Source organism: Nipponia nippon, unplaced genomic scaffold (genome assembly GCF_047370975.1).
Source record: "Nipponia nippon isolate SJK-2023a ecotype South Korea unplaced genomic scaffold, ASM4737097v1 scaffold_2, whole genome shotgun sequence".
NCBI classification, from domain to species: domain Eukaryota; kingdom Metazoa; phylum Chordata; class Aves; order Pelecaniformes; family Threskiornithidae; genus Nipponia; species Nipponia nippon.
The window spans coordinates 94,970,019-94,989,908 of NW_028262336.1; the positions used below are offsets into that span (position 1 = coordinate 94,970,019).

At 42.4% G+C, this 19,890-nt stretch overlaps 1 protein-coding gene across 4 annotated transcripts in view; it reads right to left on the bottom strand.

The window, feature by feature from the left end:
* The window catches only part of PCDH17 (protocadherin 17), a 92,802-nt gene extending 86,889 nt beyond the window's left edge, over nt 1-5,913 (bottom strand). For 3 of the 4 annotated variants that reach the window (XM_087758880.1, XM_087758882.1, XM_087758878.1), the window contains exons 1-2: nt 5,334-5,913; nt 637-3,676 (exon numbers count right to left, since the gene is read on the bottom strand). In XM_087758880.1, the coding sequence (XP_087615006.1) occupies nt 637-3,252 (2,616 nt within the window). In that variant the 5' untranslated portion in view covers nt 3,253-3,676; nt 5,334-5,913. Of the gene's footprint in view, nt 1-636; nt 4,519-5,333 lie in introns of those variants that run through there. The other variant, XM_087758879.1, reaches the window with a different exon arrangement.
* Nucleotides 5,914-19,890: the final 13,977 nt, after the last annotated feature.

The following is a 19,890-nucleotide window of genomic DNA, read 5'->3' on the forward strand; positions in this document are numbered from 1 at the left end:
GAGGAGGAGGCAATGGGGCCCCAATGATACTGTTCTGCGTCAAAAAAAATAAATATTTATGTATATATATTCTAAAGAAGGAAATTAAAAAAATTAAAAACACACATCTTGGAAAGATAGCTCATATTTACATACAGGATTGGAGGGCTATAATACACTGTTGCAATAGATGTCCTCAGTGTGTAGAGTTTCTCCCACGTCCTGTTACTTACTGCAGATGACATGACTGCTTCAGAAATGCCCACCCCCTTCTCCACCCCACTTTGCTTCTCCACCAAAGCAAAGTGAAACCTGTGGAAGCACCCACCTCTGTCTGATGATCTTCTGGGAAAATACCCCAGCGTGCCCCAAACGTACTAAATGCCTGTCTGCACTCTCACATGCACCTCTTTTGCACTGCCGTAACTCTGTCTGTTTCAGTGGGCATTTACTTTAGAATCACACAGGAAACACCAGTGTGACAGCAGCACCAGACCCACCAGGTGTGGTCTGGTTCCACTTTCATGAAGTCCACCTCTCTTTAGTGACTTGTGTTGGTCCCTTCAGTGGTGCCTTACAGCAGATTTCACTGCAGACAAAAGGTGAAGTTAAACCAGCGTCTAAAGTGAGGTCCAGGGTATTCTAAAAGTCTCCTACCTGAATTATGGACATCCGGCTCGGGGGAGCCTCGCTGGCGTTAGTCCCTTGCCCTGTGAAGCTGGTGTGGCAGCCCACATGTCCCTGGGGTACAGTCAGGTTGTTGGAGGCGGGCTTCAGGTACATCACCTCAGACCTGGGAGAGCTGAGGGGCAGGCGGGTCTGGTAGTCAAAGTACATGGGTGAGGTGGCCAGGGATGGGCTGCTCACCACGTTCATGACATTGAGGGGGCCCCGGCTGTCCTCACCCTCACTGGGCACCAGCATAATGTCATTCTTGCTGATCTTCTTCTTCTTGCCCTTGCTCCCTCCACTGCCACTGCCTCCTCCTCCCCCGCCACTTCCTCCCCCTCCTCCCAGCTGAGGGTGGCTATACTCGGCAATGCGACAATTATAGGTGCGGATCTCCTTGTTCTCTCGCTTGCACTTCACGGCAATAGTGATCATGGCAGCCAGCAAGATGATGGAGACAGTGCTCAGCGTCACGATCAGGGGCAGCGACAAGTCCCAGTGTGGTCGCCGATGCTGCTCACCATTCATCTGTGGCTCGCCAGCCTCGGGCAGGGGCCCCGCCAAGGCCCTGACAATGAGCTTGGCCACTGCAGAGAGGCTGGGCTTGCCATGGTCACTGACTTTTACCACCAGTTCAGCCACAGGGCTGAGCTCCTCCCAGTAGGGGTGCAAGGTGCGTATCTCACCACTAGTGGGGTCCATCTCAAAGAGGTGCTCCTCATTGCCTTCCACAATCTCATATGTGAGGCGCCCGCTCTCCCCAAAGTCACTGTCCAGGGCACGGACGGTGCCCACAGGGTAGCCTACCCCAGCATTGCGTGGCACCTGCAGCTCGGCGGTGTCGTTGATGAGGGCAGGGAGGACAATGAGGGGTGCATTGTCGTTGACATCGAGCACAGTGACGCGCACCGTGGCGTTGCTTTCGCGGTGGGGTGAACCCGAGTCTTTGGCCAGCACACGAAACTCAAAGTGCTTTGTCTGCTCGTAGTTGAAGCTCCTCAGGGCATAGATAGCACCATTGGTGGGGTTGACGGAGACATAGGTGTAGATGGAGACGTCGCCCACATGCCCAGGCAGAATGGAGTAAGAGACTGTCCCATTTTGGCCCAGGTCGGGGTCCTGGGCCAAGACGGAGCCCAGGTACTCTCCAGGGATGTTGTTCTCAGGCACCTGTAACACATAGAGGTTCTTGCTGAAGCGGGGTGGATTGTCATTCTCATCGAGGATCCGGACAGAAAATGACTTGGTGGAGTTGAGTGGGGGGTTGCCTTCATCACGTGCCACTATGGTCACATTGTACTCATCCTGTGCCTCACGGTCCAGGGGCCGGTCAGTGACCACAGTGTAGAAATTGTCATAGTTCTCCTCCAGGGTGAAAGGGATGGCTCCAGGCCCGCCCCCACCGCCCAGCACCCGGCACTGGAGCTGCCCGTTCTTGCCCGAGTCACGGTCGGTGACTCGCACCAGGGCAATGACAGTGCCCGGTGGGGCAGCCTCACTCAGTGCTCCCTGGCGAACAGAGACAAAGCCAATGGTAGGCGCATTGTCGTTGCGGTCAACGAGGCGGACGGTGACCTTGCAGTGAGCAGGGATGGGATTGGGCCCCAGGTCCCGAGCCTGGACATCGATCTCAATGAGGCCACTTTCCTCATAGTCCAGGTTGCCCTTGACACGGATGAGGCCACTCTGCGGGTCAATGCTAAACAGGTCGCGGACGCGCTCGGGTGCGTAGCCACTGAAGGAGTAGAGCACCTCTCCATTGGTACCCTCGTCGGCATCGGTGGCATTAAGGTCGATGACGGCAGTGCCCAGTGGTGCATTCTCCGGCAGCTCTACCACATAGGAGGCTGCCTCAAAGACGGGGCTGTTGTCATTGGAGTCAATGAGGCGCACGTTGATCTGCACCGTGCCTGAGCGGGGTGGGTCACCGCCGTCCAGTGCCGTCAGCACCAGGGTATGGTGACTCTGCTCCTCACGGTCTAATGGCTTCTGGATGACCAGCTCTGGAAACTTTGTGCCATCACCGCGGGACTTCACATCAAGGGAGAAGAGGCCGTAGTCGTCACGGGTGAGCAGGTAGGTGCGCAGCCCATTGTCCCCAGCATCCGGGTCATGGGCGCTGGTGAGGGGAAAGCGTGTGCCCGGCGCAGCATTTTCTGAGATGTCCATGTCCACTTGGTCAGAGGGGAACGCCGGTGCGTTGTCGTTCAAGTCCTGGATCTCCACCTTGATCATGCAGATCTCCTGGTCGTTGGCAAACACCTCGAGGGACAGCTGGCACTTGGCGCTGCGCCGGCACAGCGCCTCACGGTCGATGCGCTGCTTGGTGTAGAGCAGCCCGCTCTCCCCGTCCACGTCCAGGAGGTGTGGGGCCGAGTTCTCCAGCACCCGAAATGTGGACTTGGGGCCGCGGCCACCGCCGGGAGCGCCTCGCTCCGCAGGCAGCATCCCGCCTCCTGCCGCGCCCGTCGCCAGCCGTGCATCGCGGCCAATGTTGCCGATGACTGTGCCTGCTCCCTGCTCCTCCGGCACTGAGTAATTCAGGTTCTTCAGCGACAGGGCAGGAGCCCAGCAGAGGAAGAAGCAACAAATGGAAAGGTACATCCCCGAGCAGGGGTGGGGGTGGCAGCAGCTGCAGCGGCGAGCAGGGTTTGTCCCCGTCTTCTCTGCCTCCTGTGCTGGGTTTGTTCCTTCTCCTCCTCCGTCGGCTCTCTCTCTTTTTTTCTCTTTTTTTTTTTTCCTTCTCTCTCCCCACCCCTATGTTTCAAGTTTCTGAACCTGTTGCTCTAAAACATCTGCAGAGACACAGGATGAGAGGCAGCAAATGGACCATGTAGCTCAGAGGGAGGGAGCAATCAGGGGGCTGGAAGCAGGGGGAGCAGCTTCGGCAGCGTTTCAGCAAGTGCTTGCCGTGCTTGCAGTCCCCTCGCAGTTACTTCGGCTGTCCAACTTCGGCAGTGGGAGGATTTCAAAAATCAGAAAATTTGCAAAAGATCTTCTCCTCCGGGCAGGCGAAGCGTTCCCGATCCTTGAATCCCCGCAGATGTACGAAGGATAATAAAAATAATAACAATAATAAAAAATCGCGGCAGTGGTTGTTTTTCTAAAAACGATCAAAAAGATTTTTTTTAAATATGTGTATTTATATATACATAGGAAAAGGGGGTGGCCACAGGTCTGTAGGCAGGGGTAGAAAAGGTTATTTGCTACTCATCGCTTGTAATGCGATTGATGGAGTGGAGTGGAGGGGTGGGAGAGAGACAGAAGGGGAAAAAAAGTCTCAGCTTGTTGTTGAAGCCCTCTTCGTGTGCAGTGAGAGGCAGTGAAATGTCTGATTGCACCGCGGGGTTGTTGGTTTTCAGGGAGTGTTTTGCTGCATTTAGAGATCTAATCTTGCATTGCTTGCAGCGGAGAGCTGCATCTCGCTGCCATCGGTATTTCCCCCCTCTCTGTCTCGTACACCCTCACTCTTTCCTGCCCGAATCAGAAGGAGAGGGAATGAGAACTGCAGGGCAAGAGGGGAAAACAAAACAGACAAAAAACCCCCACCAAAAACTAGTGTCAGGATTTGTAGTTTCCTTTCTCTCCCTCTACTACCAGCCTCCCACTCGTCCTTTCGTGGGGAAAAAATTTAAGAAACCCACCAGCTGACCGTCATCATTAGCAGTAAATATATATTTTGAGAGAAATCACAGGCTGTGCTCAATCAGATGCATACTTGGGTTTCTTTAAGACAGGCCAGTAGCCGCCGCCACCACCACATCCTTTCTCTCCGTGTATCTATGCGTGTGTGCGTATGCGTGTCTGAGGAGCTGCACTTTTCTCGATGCAGTTTAATTCCAGTTTGCTTTTCTCTCCAGCCGAGAGGAAATCAACAGGCAACCCATGGCTGAACGCATAGATTAAAAAAAAGAGAGAGAGCAAGGAAGGGGGGGGGTTGCGTAGAGAGAAAGAAAGAAAAGCCACCACACACACACACACTCTCTCTCTCTCTCTTAGTCTCGCTAAAAGGGAAACAGTCTCTGTATTCACAGGGCTGCGCTGTCAAGTGCCTCTCTTTTCTTTCTATTCAGCATCTCCTTCCAATGACACTGCCGCCTAGTCCTCTTCATTTAGGGGAGGAGAGAAAAAGAGGAAAAACAATCCTGACGATGAATACAGTGGGAGATCTTTTAATCTACTAATTCGCTTATATTAAAACCTATGCAGTTCTGCGATTGGTGTGATGCATTTTTTGCAGTCCTTTCAAGCTGTAACAGTCTCTCTGGGCATCTTGGTACAGGGGAAAAGAGCAGCGGCAATGCCAGATGCGTTCCCCCCCTCTGTGATATACCTTTCCCAGCGATACAGTGTATAGGTAAATATTGGGGAAGGGTAACTAAATTTTATTTCAGGTTCTTTTAACAACCAGAAATAAATGAATGGCACATCCAGAAATGCAGGTGTTTCAATCTGCTGGATGAGTCAGATCCAGCGGAACAAATCACATTCACTATCGCCTCATGTTCCTCCCTTCACAGACATTAGTTGCAGCTTCTTCCTAACGCTACTCTGACTCACTCTATAAACAGGAAAAAAAAAAAAATCAGATTTATATTTTGGAGGGGGGTGGGGGGAGGAAAAAAAAAAAAAGAGAGAGAATGGGGGGGGGGGGAGTGTCGGATCCAGCTACACTTTTACTATACCTCTTTCTCCGGGAGACTGAGGATCAGGAAAACAAGGCTGTTATCCACTCACTGGCACAGAGGCGCGTCTGTCTCTTGCTTTGCTGAGTGTTTTTAACCACCTTTCCTCAGTGTTATGTGTGAAACAAATCAGAGATCTTTCATATTAAAAGAAAAAAAACAAACAACAAAAACATAGGTTCCCAATACATAGCTCACAGATCTAGTTCCGAGTCTCAGTTCTGCACTGTTTTTTTCTCCTTTATTTGAGTCCGGACCCAAAGTACACAGTTAATTCTGCAACCTGTGGTAGAGAGGCTTTCAAAAGAAAAAGAAGAAAAAACAAATATTCTTCTCTGCCTCATTGATGGGTGGCCCCTTTCAAACAGACGGTCGCCAGTCTTAGCCAGGCAGCACGCGAAAGCAACGCCGATTCCCGATAAACCAGATCCATTTCACCAGCCGCCCGCAGGTAAGTGGAGAATTCAGCGAAAATTCAACAGTTGGAGCCGCTCTCTGCCTCTCTCTCACTCTCTCCCCCCCCTTCTCTCCGCCTCGCCTCCCTCACTGCAGCACTCACGGGGCCGCCGCGCCGCGCCGCGCTCGCCCAGCGCCGCTCGCCGACTGCCTCTATTCACCTCACGCCGCGGCTTAAACATTGATACGGATTCCCCGCCAGCCAATCGGCGGCGGCGGCGGCGACCGGCCCCGACGCCCACCCGCCAATGGAAAGAGGCGGGCGGGCGGGGGGGGGCGGAGCCGCGGCGGGCGCTGGGTGTCATTGATTAGATCGGCTCGGTGGGAGACGCGCAAGGTGCGAAGGGGTCGGGCGGGCGAGCGAGGTGCCGTGACTCGTTGCCGCGCACCGCAGCGCCGCGCCCCCGGCCCCCCGGCTGCTCCCGGCTTCGCGTTATTTATTTACGTATATCTCCCCCTCCCTCTTATTTATTTATTTTTAGGACATATTAACAAGTCTTCCGTGATGACGGGTGGGAAAGGACGGGGGACGCGACACCCCCGCGCTCCACCAAAGCACTGCGAGGGCGAGGACCTGACTCCGCGGCGCGGTCCCCGAGTCCGCCGGGGGCCCGGCGCACCCCGTCGCCGCCCCGGGGCGGCATGGCGGGGGGGGGGTGGGTGGGTGGATGGGGACCTCCCCCGCCACCGCCGCCCCGGCCTTGCGGGAGCCGCCCCGAGCGGGTCTCGCCCTCGCCGAGGGGCAGATCGTGAGGGCGGGAGCATCCCCCCTGCCCGCGGGGCCGCGGCGCGGGGGAGCGGGGGCCGGGCGCGGCGGCGGCCCCGCGGTGCGGGGCTCGGGGCCGCGGCAGCGCCCTCGCCTCCCCTCCCCGCCCCGCCCGGCGCGGCGCGGCGCCCGCCTCCGCCCCCGCCGCGGCGGGAGGTTCTCGGCCGGGGGCGGCGGGCGCCGGGGGCGGGGGGAGGACTGAGGCTGGAAAGGTGAGTGCTCGGATTGCCGGAGCGCCGGTCTCGACCCGTGCGTACCGAAATGAAGCTGCCATTTGTGAGCTGTGAGTGACGAGCGTGTAAGTAGCATGAATCATTTAGGGGGAAAAGGAAAAAAGAAAAAAAAAAAAAAGGAAAATCAACTGTGGAGCAATTATAAGACGCTTCTGACAATTATTCTAGGAGCGGCTCTTAAAAGATTCAGTTAAGGAAGCTTCTCTTTCGCCTTGCTCAATAGGATAACCTTCAGTCCTTTATGAGTTATTATATCCATAAAAATCATTTGACTTGGAGAAAGTCTTACAAATTTATAAATTCAAATAAGTGTTCTTTCTAGACCCACCTTCCCGTCCTGAAGACCTCTTTGTAGCTTTGCAACGGATAGTTTGCCATGCAGAACGAGTCTGCTAGTAACCATTCTAAAAGTAATGCTGTGTTAAAATGCAGTATTTAAATAAACTATACATACCTTAGTGGCAGCGTAAAATCACTACTCTCAGATGTGCCAACTTTCTGTGTGAGAGTGACAGACAGACAAAATAAAGGATATGTTTACAAAATGGGCTTTGCTTTCTGAATGAGGGCTTCAGATTGGCTGATGAAACTTGGCATATTCGGCTAAGTCACTTATTTGGAGAAGTCCCCTATAAAAGCATCACAATTTTAAAAATGGAACAAACACCAGACTAAGCCCCTGAGCTATCAGGAGACCTCGTTTCGCTGTAACTTGAGTCCTGTGCTTTCCTTTCCTTGTGCCGTAGCCTACGTCAAACCTGCAGGATGTCCAGAGATTTTCTATGCAAGTTCTGCTAATTGGGGAAAAATAAGGGTCATTGCAATTATGTAATGGCTCCCTCTAGCGTGCTAGAGATACTGCTGCATTTGGGGTATATACTGTGTATGTGTGCCTAAGTGTGTACACATACGCTAGCTAACTCTAGTTTCCTTTCTGAGGGAGCAGGAGAGCACCAGCAGAATAAAACAATAATTTCACTATTACAGTGGCATAAACTGTTATATTTATGACAACGTTTCTTATGGTTCACTTATGTTAAAAAAAGCCACAAAACCCAAGATGAATTTGACTTTTTTTTTGGAGGAGGCTAGTGTCGCCACCACTTTTTTTCTCCAGCCTCGTGAATGCCTTTCTTTTTTTATATGACTCAGCATTACACAATAAATACTCTGACTCCACAATGAAGTCAATACACTTGAGGGCACTCTGCAGTTTGTAAAACAGGTACTCGGGACTCTGAATTAAGGGGAAAACTATATAACCCTCTATGCAAGTACCTGGAGTCTTTGCTTGTAAAATCTGCCTTTTTTTTATCAAACATCTTGCAGCTTATAACATCCCATTGATAACAACGACATGCCTGGAATACTTAGAGGAAAAATAAAGTCTGAATCACTAGCACTAGATCCTCAAACCTATGACTGACTACCAGGTGATTATCATAAATGGAACGCTTATCCCCTGCCCTACAAGTTACTATGGTTTTTAGTGTTAACTTCAACAGAGCTACTTTTTAATACCCGTTTTCAGGTATGGCTGATTATTAGCAATTTCTAATGATTTATTGGAAATCATATCATCTTGACATCTTTAAAAATTGTGGTTCTTAAACCCAATAGAGACTTAGGTGCCTAACTGGAAAAAGCCAGATAAAAAATTATGCCTGCATATGAATATATGCCTCTGCCAGGCTGATGTTTGTTACATCAGACAGTTTATAACAACAAAATGGCATTTATTGATTTTAATCCACCTGTGCAAGTAATGAATATTTTATTTCTTCGATGATTTTACCATATATCTAAAATGCTTTTTCTGTCAAATTTGTAGCACACACTGCATATTTGATAGCTTAGACTGCCATCATAATTTTCTATACATTCATCAGGAAATTGCTGTATTTTTCACATAGAAAAGTCAGAAATAAAATGTATGAAGGTAACGCCAATGAGTGCCAATAATACCTATATGCTGTGTCATGTCACTGTTTATTGAATATATACTGTATATTTATTGGGAAAAAAGTAAAACAAAATAAAAACAAAATTAAAATGCTTATTAACAGCTTGGTGAGAAAGCTGTACTGTGGAGAGGCTAATGCATAGTCAAAATTCAAATCCTTAATAATAGGAATACACATATAGATGGCTTACAATATCTGACAGAACAAGAAAACACATTAAATACACTGTATAGGACAAGCTCAACAAAGGAGCAATGTCCAGTATAACAGCCCTAACAGTAACCCATAATATGGAGGGGTTAAATTATGCTTTGGAAAACTACTTTTTGATAGTTGAAATGTTTGTTCATTGGAAGCTGTAGTCTGACATCAACTAAAACAACAGATAGTAACAGGACATATCTCAAAACCAACTTTTTAAAAAATGCTGATTAATCATGAACATAGTACAACAATAGTCACACTTTTTTGGGGAAATTTTCATAACAAAATCTAGTAGTTTATTATTCTGTCTTCAGCAAAGACAGGTAAAGCTTTCTACTTTCAAAAAAAAAGGAAATAAATAAGAAATATCCTCAATCAGAAGTGTTGAAATGAAAATCTTTAGTCTCAGAGTGGAGGGTACTTAAGCATAGCACAAAAGTCTCAGAACAAATATCCCTAAACAAATAAAAGAAAATAGGAAGGCAAGGAAAAGATCAATATAGTTAAATGTCAAGGTTCAATATTTAAGTTAACTGAGCCTAAAATGTATCATTGGGAAAGCCCAAATCCAATCATCTTGAAAACAATAGAAAGAAGTAAAATTAGAAAGGCCAAGGAGGGAATTTGAGGAACAAAGAATCCATATATAAGAGAATTAATTACCTGCTAAAAACCAAACATATGCTTTATCAATATGAGGAAGCCATGACAGAACTGGCGGGCCTGTTAGTTGGCCAGCTATAACAGAAAAAGTATTGCAGAGAAATTAAATTTCTGTACTCTAGTACTCATAGCAAATGAAGACATTTCCTCAGGTCAACTTTTTTTTTAGTAAAAAAGACAAGATATGGGTGTGTACTGAGGTGTCAACAGAGAGATTCTTAAAGAGCAAAAAGCATCTAACTAAATGGTAGTCATCAAGCGTTCTTACAGAATCTGAAAATGAAGTAAATGAACTGTTAAAGATATGCAGTCATTAAGATCAGTTACTATGTGTGAGGATTAAAAGGTACAAAATCTGTTTCTTTTTTAAAAGGACTAAAAGGGTGATTGAGGAATTATGGTGTGGCAAGCTTTACTTTTAGTACTAGGAAGATTAGTTAAAATGACAATTAAAAATAGAAATTATATGTTATCTAGAGAAATGTAAGTGAAGTACTGTCCAGAAACTCAATGAAATCAATAGAAACCTTTCCACTGATTTGATTCATCCCATAATAGCGAAGTAGTATAACTTACATAGATTAAAAGGACATTTCTTCTGTTTATTAGTGTTGTTTCAAAGTAGCAACAGAACAATAGATAAAATTATTTCTGTTGCTTTATATGTAAGCAGTTTTATGTCAATTTAAATGTGAGTCCACACCAGCAAGACATGTAGAAGAGAGGACAGTTGCTCAGAAAGGGAACAAGAAATGACAGGTAGGTAAAGGCAAGAGAAAGTAAATGACTGCAAATGATGTTACTGGACTAATGGAGGGGTGGGAGCAAAGAAGAGAGAGAAACAGGAAGAGGGTGCTGAAGTGAAGCATAGGGCTATTTAAAAAGAGTCCAGGGAAAGGGAATTAGCAAGTAGGACATAAGCCTGAGATTGTCACTGAAACAGTTGATACCTACGTCGTCTACCTAGCTGGGAAATATTACATTTACAGTTGTACCTGTGTCATTTTGGAAATAAACAAACACAAAAGATTCATTAGGCTTACAGAAAGGGTGACTTGTTAGGCTACAAGTAAGTGGCTTATGACTTGGATTCTCATGCCTCTTTTCAGGCATGTTATCTAATGACTGTTTAGCACAGAATATAGAAACATTTTCTTATTTATTACAGTGAAAACAGGACACACTTTGAGATCAAACACAGTGTGTTTCAAACAGACTAAGTAGAAGTTATCTTAATGATTTAAAAAAAGAAAGCAATTTATTTAAGAGCAATCAAACTAATGAAAACCAGTTTCCTACAAGTGTGTCTTTTAATTTTCCCACTGCCACTACTACCAGCTTCCTCCTGTGTCTTCAGTGACAGTTACCCTGCAGATGCGAGTGGCTGGCTGAGAGGGACGTGCTGCTGAGCCAGGCAGCAGCTGCCTGGAAAGCTACAATGGCTACTTTTCCTTCTCTCAGTTAGAGTATCAATTTATCTCCCATACATACCCACCAACTGGAATGAAATTTAAATTATGATCACCTTTGAAATGTCTGTCCCACTGGCAAATTTGATTGAAATTGGCCAGTAGGTCACAAGTTGCTGGGCAGAATGGCAGAGATACAGAGAGACACTCAGGTAATGGTCAAGTGGGCTGTTTGTTTACTTACATAGCCTTCTTTAAATAAAACTAGAACATTAAAAATTAGAACGTTTTAGCCATTTTATTATAACATGATGCTAATCCTGGGGGTATGATATGGCACAGTAATATCATCATATGATATCACTTGGCATGTTGTCATAATAACATGCACTGATATTACCAGTGAGTTAGGAATATACTGTGTAAATACAGGCATTAGATTTTGTAACACAGAATAGAAAATATTTGCATTTTCAAATACAGGATATGCTCTGAAGCATTTAGAAACTTTTCTGAAGTAAATATTTTATGGATTTTTCTTAAACCTGGCAACTTTTGTTTTCATGGTAAATTGTATTAAAACCTATAGACTTCAGCAATATGTTTTGTTTCACTGAATAATGAAGTACTTTACTGATGAAAATCTGTTTTGTGAATTATTTGTGACAAGTTTGTTAGAGATTAGAACACATGCAACCTTTATTATTATAATGGTTTAAATATTTGTTTAGAAATTTACAAATGTCATTAAAATTCATTAAATATTTGGTTTAGTAGATGGTGGTTAGTTTGTCTGCAGTTATTGTAAGTTAATGTCTCCTACATCCTTTAAAGATTATATGGCAGGACAGGACATCTGTCTTCTTATTTCCCTCTGGGTGAGGCTGCACTCTGGAAAGGGGGGAGATTGTGCCTTCCCAGAGATTGCACAAGTGAAGAAACTTATGGAAGTGCAGGATAAAAAAGGAGGAGAAAAAAAGACAAGAGTGAGCAGAAACTCCAGAAAGAGCTGAGAAAAGCAGGGAACATTCAAGTATCAGAGGGGAAGAAAAGAAAATATTGTCTTTGGCTTGGTGAGGGCACAGTGAGTAATTCTCTACAAACCTGTGGAGCTGCTGGACTGAGACCATACATGGATGAGCGGACCTGCTGTGTCATGACAGTGCAAATCACAGGATAATCATCTACACCTTTACTATTCTGTCTCACTTTGGATGTTTTATGAAGCTTTGTTTTGTACTAAATCTGATCTTTGGGGTTTAAAACTTTTCTGGGAATGCTGGTAGTGCTTGCTTCAAGGAAAAGGTAGAAGCAGATCCAGTTCAAAGATCTGGCTAAGTGACATACCTTGTGCAGATGGAAGTACTGGTAAAGTACCAATAGAGGACAAAGTTGGAGAAGCTGAAATTAAAGTAACATTTCAAGAAGACCATATCTGATGATATGAAAGGTCAGGAAAGTCAAAGAAAATGGGAATGCAGTCTGGGCCCTGATGAAAGTCTTGACAAATGTATTTCATGAGAGCAGTCTAAGGGCAAAAGCATGTGCTGCATGGAACTGTAAGAAAGATGCTCTAACAAGTAGACTTTAAGGTTGTGCTTAGTGAGGTTAGGTATGGAACAAATCTTTTTCTTTCTCTTCATTAAAAAACCAACCAAACAAAAAGACTAAACAAACAAGATTACTGACCCAACAGAGTGTGAGAAAGCTGCTGGATATTTCTCATGTTTCTTATTCAGGAATGTCCCTAATAATATTAAGATGTTATAATAATAATAATAATAATAATAATAATAATAATAATAATAATAATAATAATAATAATAATGAACAATAATAATTTAGAATTCACTGAAATCTCAATATAGTGTGTCCTAGACCTCCTTTAAGAAGAAAATAACTGCACCTTCTAAGTTACAATATTATCGAGAGCAGGCTGATATTGTTGTTGAGTCAAGTTGAATCTCTGGCTAACACAGCAGAGTGAATAAGTTTTTTAACTGGAACATCGCAGGCTTCCCACATTTCACACCTTCGAGCTGCAGGAGGTTTGAGTCACTTATTCAAAACATTTTCCTAAATTTTAAGCATCAGGGTATTGCTTCTTATGGAATGGTAGGTTTTTATTGTTCACTCTCTTCTAATATTTCAGTATTACAATTGCTTCAGAACTAATGTTTACTGGCAGTAGCCAAAGAATTGTGGTAGAGTTCAAGGCATCACTTTCTCCTCTCAAAGCACTACTTAGAGGTTGAAGGCCGTAACATCAGTCAGACACGTCACCAATTTGCTTGTGAAGGCAAGACCAATGTCTTTGTGGAAATTCAGAGCTGGTGCTGCCACCTCCAAGTAGGTGCAGGAAGCAGAGGACTGAGGAAGACCAAAATAATTTAGCTGTAAAACACTACATATTCCTGAGTCACATAAATTCACCTCTGCCAGTATTCTTACAGTTACTCCTCAAGTGGGATGAAGGTATCATGGTCTTTGAACTTCTGGTTTCCAAGTGCAGTGGTTAGTTTCCTGAAGAGAATAAGCCTGAACTGTAAGTGCAAACTAATCTGTGTGTATAAATTTGCAGGAGGTAAAGTTCTTACTGGAAACAAAACCAAAAATATAAAGAAAAGGAATTAAGCCAGCTTTCTGATTGTCAGTTATTTCCATATTTTTGTCATTTTAGTTTTTCTAACTTAGCATTTTGCACCCACCAACAAAATTGCAAACTCTCCCTAGGGTTTATGAAATTTCTTATATGTTGCATACTAAAGATTCTACAACCTAAATTTGCCTGTTATGCAACCCTTTTGTTTCCAAAGTATTCCCTTATTCAGTTATGCAGTTAGTAGCTTTACTTTAAACATGACTGATTGCAACACTGTAAACAATTCTATTGCTAAATCTCACAGTGAAATGGAATCCCATTTACTCTCTCCTAGCTGCAATTTCATAAGATTAGAAAGAAAGAAAAAAAAAACCACAAAAGAAAAAAACAGGTAATGAAACTGTCTTTACTCTCCACCCCAAAAGCCCAGGGACACAACTAGGAATAAATAATGATAATAAAAAAATCTGTTGAGTCAAGTGTCACATTTGTGTGCTTGCTTTTAAAAGGCAGCAACATCTTTAGACTTTCTGTAGGTGAAAACCTTTCTTCACTAGTTTACACATCTATTTGAAACCAACCATTCCGTTTTGTTCCTGCTAACCTTTTTTCATTTGTATACTCTTGTGTGAGCTCCAACATAAACAAGACTCGTAAACAGCAGACTATAGATAAGCTTTCAAAATGTTATGTGGCATTTTACCCACATATCTGTCAAGCAAAAGGTTAGAATCTTCACTTTTTAAAGAAAAACATACCAATTAGCAGCAAGGCAAGGCTGTCTAGAGCATGAGGTTTTCAAAGTTTGACACGTCTGTAGATGCAACACAACCCATTTATTTGTATGAAGCTCCCTTTCATTTTCTGATGGTGAGTGAGGATCCGGGGAGGGCCTGAGTTCCAAAGAATTTTCAGGTGTTCACAGGACTTACAAGATGAGGCTCTTTGCCTGGTGTGTCCAGTATAGCTACAGCTGGATAACGGGATAGCAGATGATTGCTTCGCCTTGTTTGCCTACAAAATTGAGGCCTCAATACTTGCTTCAGTGGCATAATCATCAAACAGGGTTGTCAAATGCTCTTATCCCCAGTGTGCAGGAAAATAAGGGAGACTTGAGGCCTTGCTTCCTGGCATGGGGTAGTGGGACTGCAGGTCACAGCAGAAGCTTGAGAGTGATGACAGCAGCCTGTGTGGGGCCACTGGTCCTTGTCCTGATGCGGCATTGGCAGCCGGCGCTCAGGGACATGCAGGGCTTTGGCTTCATCCCCTCAGCACATTGGCCATCTGAGATGAGCTGACCTGACAGTTGGCTGCCAGCACAGAGCAGTAGGAGTTTGTGCCCCCCTTAGAGCCAGGGGCAAGCAAGAGAGAAAATTATGTTTCTAAAAGTCATAATTCCCTTCTCCATTTGCTCCTGGGATGGTGCTGCTATGCATCCCCTTTTCTGCAGGCAAACTGTTGTCTTACAGTCTTGTCATAAGAGATTAGTCAGAATCCAGTGCTATAAAAAACCCAGAACCAAATGGAAAAACCAAGGTGCAAAATTAATGTTTAAAAATTCCTATAACATGCTGCAAAAATACAAATAGATCCTAAAATTAAAACATGAAATACTGTATCCTTGAGACCACAAAAACTGATAGTGAATTTATCTGTCTTTATGAAAGACGATTTAAAGAGGCTTGATTTTGTAAAATTGCAAAGTTTCCATGTCCTGCAAATTAGGTCCTTTAAGGCATCTTATTGATGAGTACATAAAATCACTTATTACTCTTTAAAAAAACCCCACATATTGTTGGAATACCTATATCAAAATAGAAAGAGAAAGAAAGAAAATCAGGGAAAAAAAATCATGCAAATACAAATCCTAGTTTGTATTTCTACTGTTAGGTTTTATCTGTTAGACACCAAAATAGTTTTTAGTTTTATACAGGAAGGTGTATTCATGGCTGCTGCCCTGAGGAATTTATAGTGTCAATAAATTAACATTAAAAAATTGCTACAATTTTCTGGTTTATTATAATATCTTAAACTGTTAGCAGACTTAATGGCTTTACATACATTTAGAGATAACATCTGAATTGCAAATAAATCACTACAAAATATATGTTGCAGACAGTTTTTATTTAATGTGCACCATCATTAAGTATTTGAATGGCTAACTTCTGCCATTCACCTGTTCCACTAAATGTGTCCACTGTAGTGTGTAAAGGGGAGTGTACCATATTAAGATGAGTAATATTTTAAATTAGGATTTGTTTTACACTACAGGTGTTTAATTTGGATCTAATGAGTCAGTCATGTTACTAAAACAGGACAGTTATTTGTAATATATTTATTCAGATGTAGGGACTATGTAATTGTTTTTTATCCTTTTTTTACTTCTGTATCTCTTAATAATTAGTTCCTGTTTAACGTGTAGTAACTCCTATTAAACCTAAATTAAATGCTTTTTGGAAGATTGCTATTTAAAGTTTTATTGAAGAAGTAAAATTTACTTCCTAATTAACTACTTAATTTACATGGCAGATTAAGAGCATGTAAACACCTCTGGGGCACTAGAAGATGCCATTTTGTTATGGTGAATGATGACCCGGCATCAGTTATATCCTTATTTCTGCAGTGACGAGGCCATACACCCTCATTGCATGGGAAACTCCATCTGACAGGGTGCTGCAGTGCAGCTCCTCCGTAACACTGGCTGCCACCTGACATGTGAGAGCATGAAGCCTGTCTCAGGGTGTATCAGTCAAGTTCAATATCTCACCCTTATCTGAGTGTGCTTAATGATTCAGGGTATCAAAGAGATCGAATCCTTCATGAAGGCTGGTTGACAATTTTGCTTTTTTTGTCCCAGTAGAGCAGTCTGCCATAAATATAATTTATCTGGAGAAGGACCTGACACCTTTGGTGGACAGACCCAGTAGAGTGGAATGAAATCCCACAAGAAGCAATGACCATTTTACACCTCAGCAAGTTTCTGCTTTAGGTACAAGGCTTTTCTCTTTACTTAGCTTGCTTTAGTGGAAATATATAAATTTATACGTAGGTAACTTTAAATTATTAAGACAAAACAGCTCACACTTTTCTCTTTGAAGCAAGGATAGCAGAACAAAATTAAAATAGATTGATTTGTACTGCTTGATACATTAATATTAGATATTCTTGTGCTACAGTGATGCATGTCTATCAAAAACCTGTTTATTGGAGAAAAGAAGACCACATATGACCAAAAGAAAGGTAAAATCATTGCTAACAGGTGGTGTCAGGGACCTAAGTTGTATGAAATATATTAGGTCACCAAAATGTCTGAATTTAGACATTATTGAGCTCTTATTACAAGACATAATCATATAGAAAACTGCTGAAGAAGTGCATTTTAAATTGCTTTGCTATTTTCTTCTCTAAGAGAAAGTGGCATTCCTGATCATTGCCTCTGATCTTTAAAGGCTGTAGTCATGTTCGTATAGTATTCACTTCTTCAGCAGACATAAATTGCTTTTATGGTATTATAGCTGTAATCCTGATTCTGCTCTCTTGCAGAACTTTACCAAGTAACTACTTGTTGAGTTTTCTTACTAAAGGCTCATCAAAGCACAGCCAGATTTAAGCCTTCACCTACATGATTATCTTGTTATCATTTGGCCCGTGTGATGCAAAAATCAAAGAAGTCCCCAAGCAACTGGAGTTATAGAGAAGCACATTTAGTTAATTAATGAACTCTGAATCACAACTTCTTTCAGTTTTTTTGTTTCTTTTTTAACCAATGAGTGAGGAGAATTCTAAATTTTAGCTTTTGACTATTAAGTGTTTCATATAGCAAGCTCTTCCATTTACAAACTTTATGGGAAAGAGTTCACAAACAAGGGCCATTGTTTATTGTCTTGTAGTAAACAGCAACTGTCTGACACAACTGGCTACCGTACCCTGGGAATTGGGCTCAAACCTCTGAAAAGCCACTTATCATATAGTAAGTGCATTAAAAAAAAGAGCAAAAAATACGGAGTAGATTCACAGGAGATTTTTGAAAGACCTCAAAGAGACCAAATTGTCTATGCTGCCTATCTCAAAGAGTTTAAAATAAGAAATAATACCAAGTTACAGCTGGCAGACCTAAGCAATATATCACTAAAAGTCCACCTGCACGAAGTATATAGCTTCTACTAAGAAACAAAGTTTATTTGCAGATTAACATTTAATCTCTTTATTCTGTTTGGTGAAAGTATTCTTTTTCAGTATGTTCATTTAGAGCTGAAGCTGTGGATGCTCTCTGGCAGATTCTAATACACATGTTCTCTTTCCAGTCAGCAGAACAAAAAGAAAAATGACAATAGTTAATGATGTTCACATCTGATCACATAAAGGGAACAGAGATGATTAATAAATAGAGTTACACAAATACTAATACTTTGGGGGACTTTCTGTTCTGTATGACTGGCATGAATTTAAAATTATTAAATTACTTCATAGTTGGCTATAGTATAACGAAGACCTAACTCTTACCCTACTGAATAGAAGAACAAATTCTCATTGGGTTTAACAGGTCTTGTCTGGTATTAAGCATATGTATGCAATTAATTAGGAAGAAAAAGGTGATAAAAACATGTGCTTTTTTCCTTCTGTGGGGTAAATAGAAGATGTCAAGTCTAACAGTAATGCAGCTAAAATTTCTAATGTATAAGGACAATTATTTGGAATATTGACCTGCAGAATAAACAAGTATTGAGGTTTTGCCATCCTTTCTAAATACCACAGCACTGAAAATCACACAGGGACAAAATTGGAATGTTAATTGGAAAGATGCTGTGTTCCAAGGAAACAACAAGGAAACTGAGACCCATGAGCTAAAAACCAGTGACTACTTTTGCCAGATCCTAAACAAAGGCATACACCTTTTTTCTTTCTTTCTTTCTTTCTTTCTTTCTTTCTTTCTTTCTTTCTTTCTTTCTTTCTTTCTTTCTTTCTTTCTTTCTTTCTTTCTTTTTTTAAGTGAAAATATCAGAATCTCTTTACATCATTGCTTCTGTCCATACAACGCTCTTTGCAAAAGCATAAATGAGAATTCTCTTCCAATTATACGTTGTTTATTTGCAGTCAAATAAACAACTTTGAGTAATTTGCATTGAATAAATGTGTTCAATTCATTAGAAAGGAAAGTCTAGGAGACAGATAGCCAGATTTAAACATGGGGAATATTCTTCATCCTTCTGAAATCAGATAGAATCTTGCCATTAATTACCATGGCAGCAAAAGTACACACTGTGATACTGAAAATAGTTTTTTTTATCTTAATATAGGTGAGCACAACAATGATTTCATTTGCAATCAATAATTTATAAGATTTCTACTATACCAGCCAGAGTAAAATTCTCCCAGTAAAAGGTAATGTAAATTATTTGAAATTAAGTATGGAAATATACTAGGCTGCCACACTGAAATATTGCTCTAATTTAGTTCAGAGATATGCTGAAAAAGAAGAAGTAGTCTGTTCCAGTGGATTTAGATATTTTTTTTTTTCAGATAAGATACTTTCAATCAAAATATTTAGACTTACTTATTATCAACACTGACTCAGTTGCACCACAAAGTGGAGAGTAGAGTCTCTGGTACATTTTTACTAGGACCAGTGCAATCACACCTGACATTAACAGGTGTGATTGGATTTAACAGGTAAAAAGATGTGTTTTAGTTCTAGAGGTCAATGTTTCTAGCATTGTTGCTGTATTTCAAAGAAAGAATAATAAGCAAACTTCTATCAACAATGTTAGAGCAGACAGATGAAGAGTTGGCATGCATTATAGTCTACATCTCCAGATATGTGGAGTATATGTCACAAATAATGTGAATGCATGTTTGAATTTAGGCAGCTAGTGATCAGCGTAACATGTTGAGCTCTCAAGCAGATTAATTTCTATATCACTTTATGATGACACTTTTTTATCTCTTTTGCTGTTTCAATTACTTTGATAAATTGGGGAGGGGGATTGTTTTCCCACAGTAGCATCAGATACAGAAATTTTTAGTGGATTTTTTTTTCTCACTTAACTCATCTACGTGTTACAGTTTAAGAAGCATGCTGCTAATTAATCAAGTTAATTACATATCAAGATGCAAACCTTGTGTGGCCAGGCTTTTTTTTGTATTACTTGTTCTGTTAGTGCTTTTCATAGCTAAGCTAAAAGAAATGGATCACATACATGACATTTGCTTTAGAAAGAGTTACTGATTTGCTGCTGCAAGTTTTTGCTTCCATTTCCCAC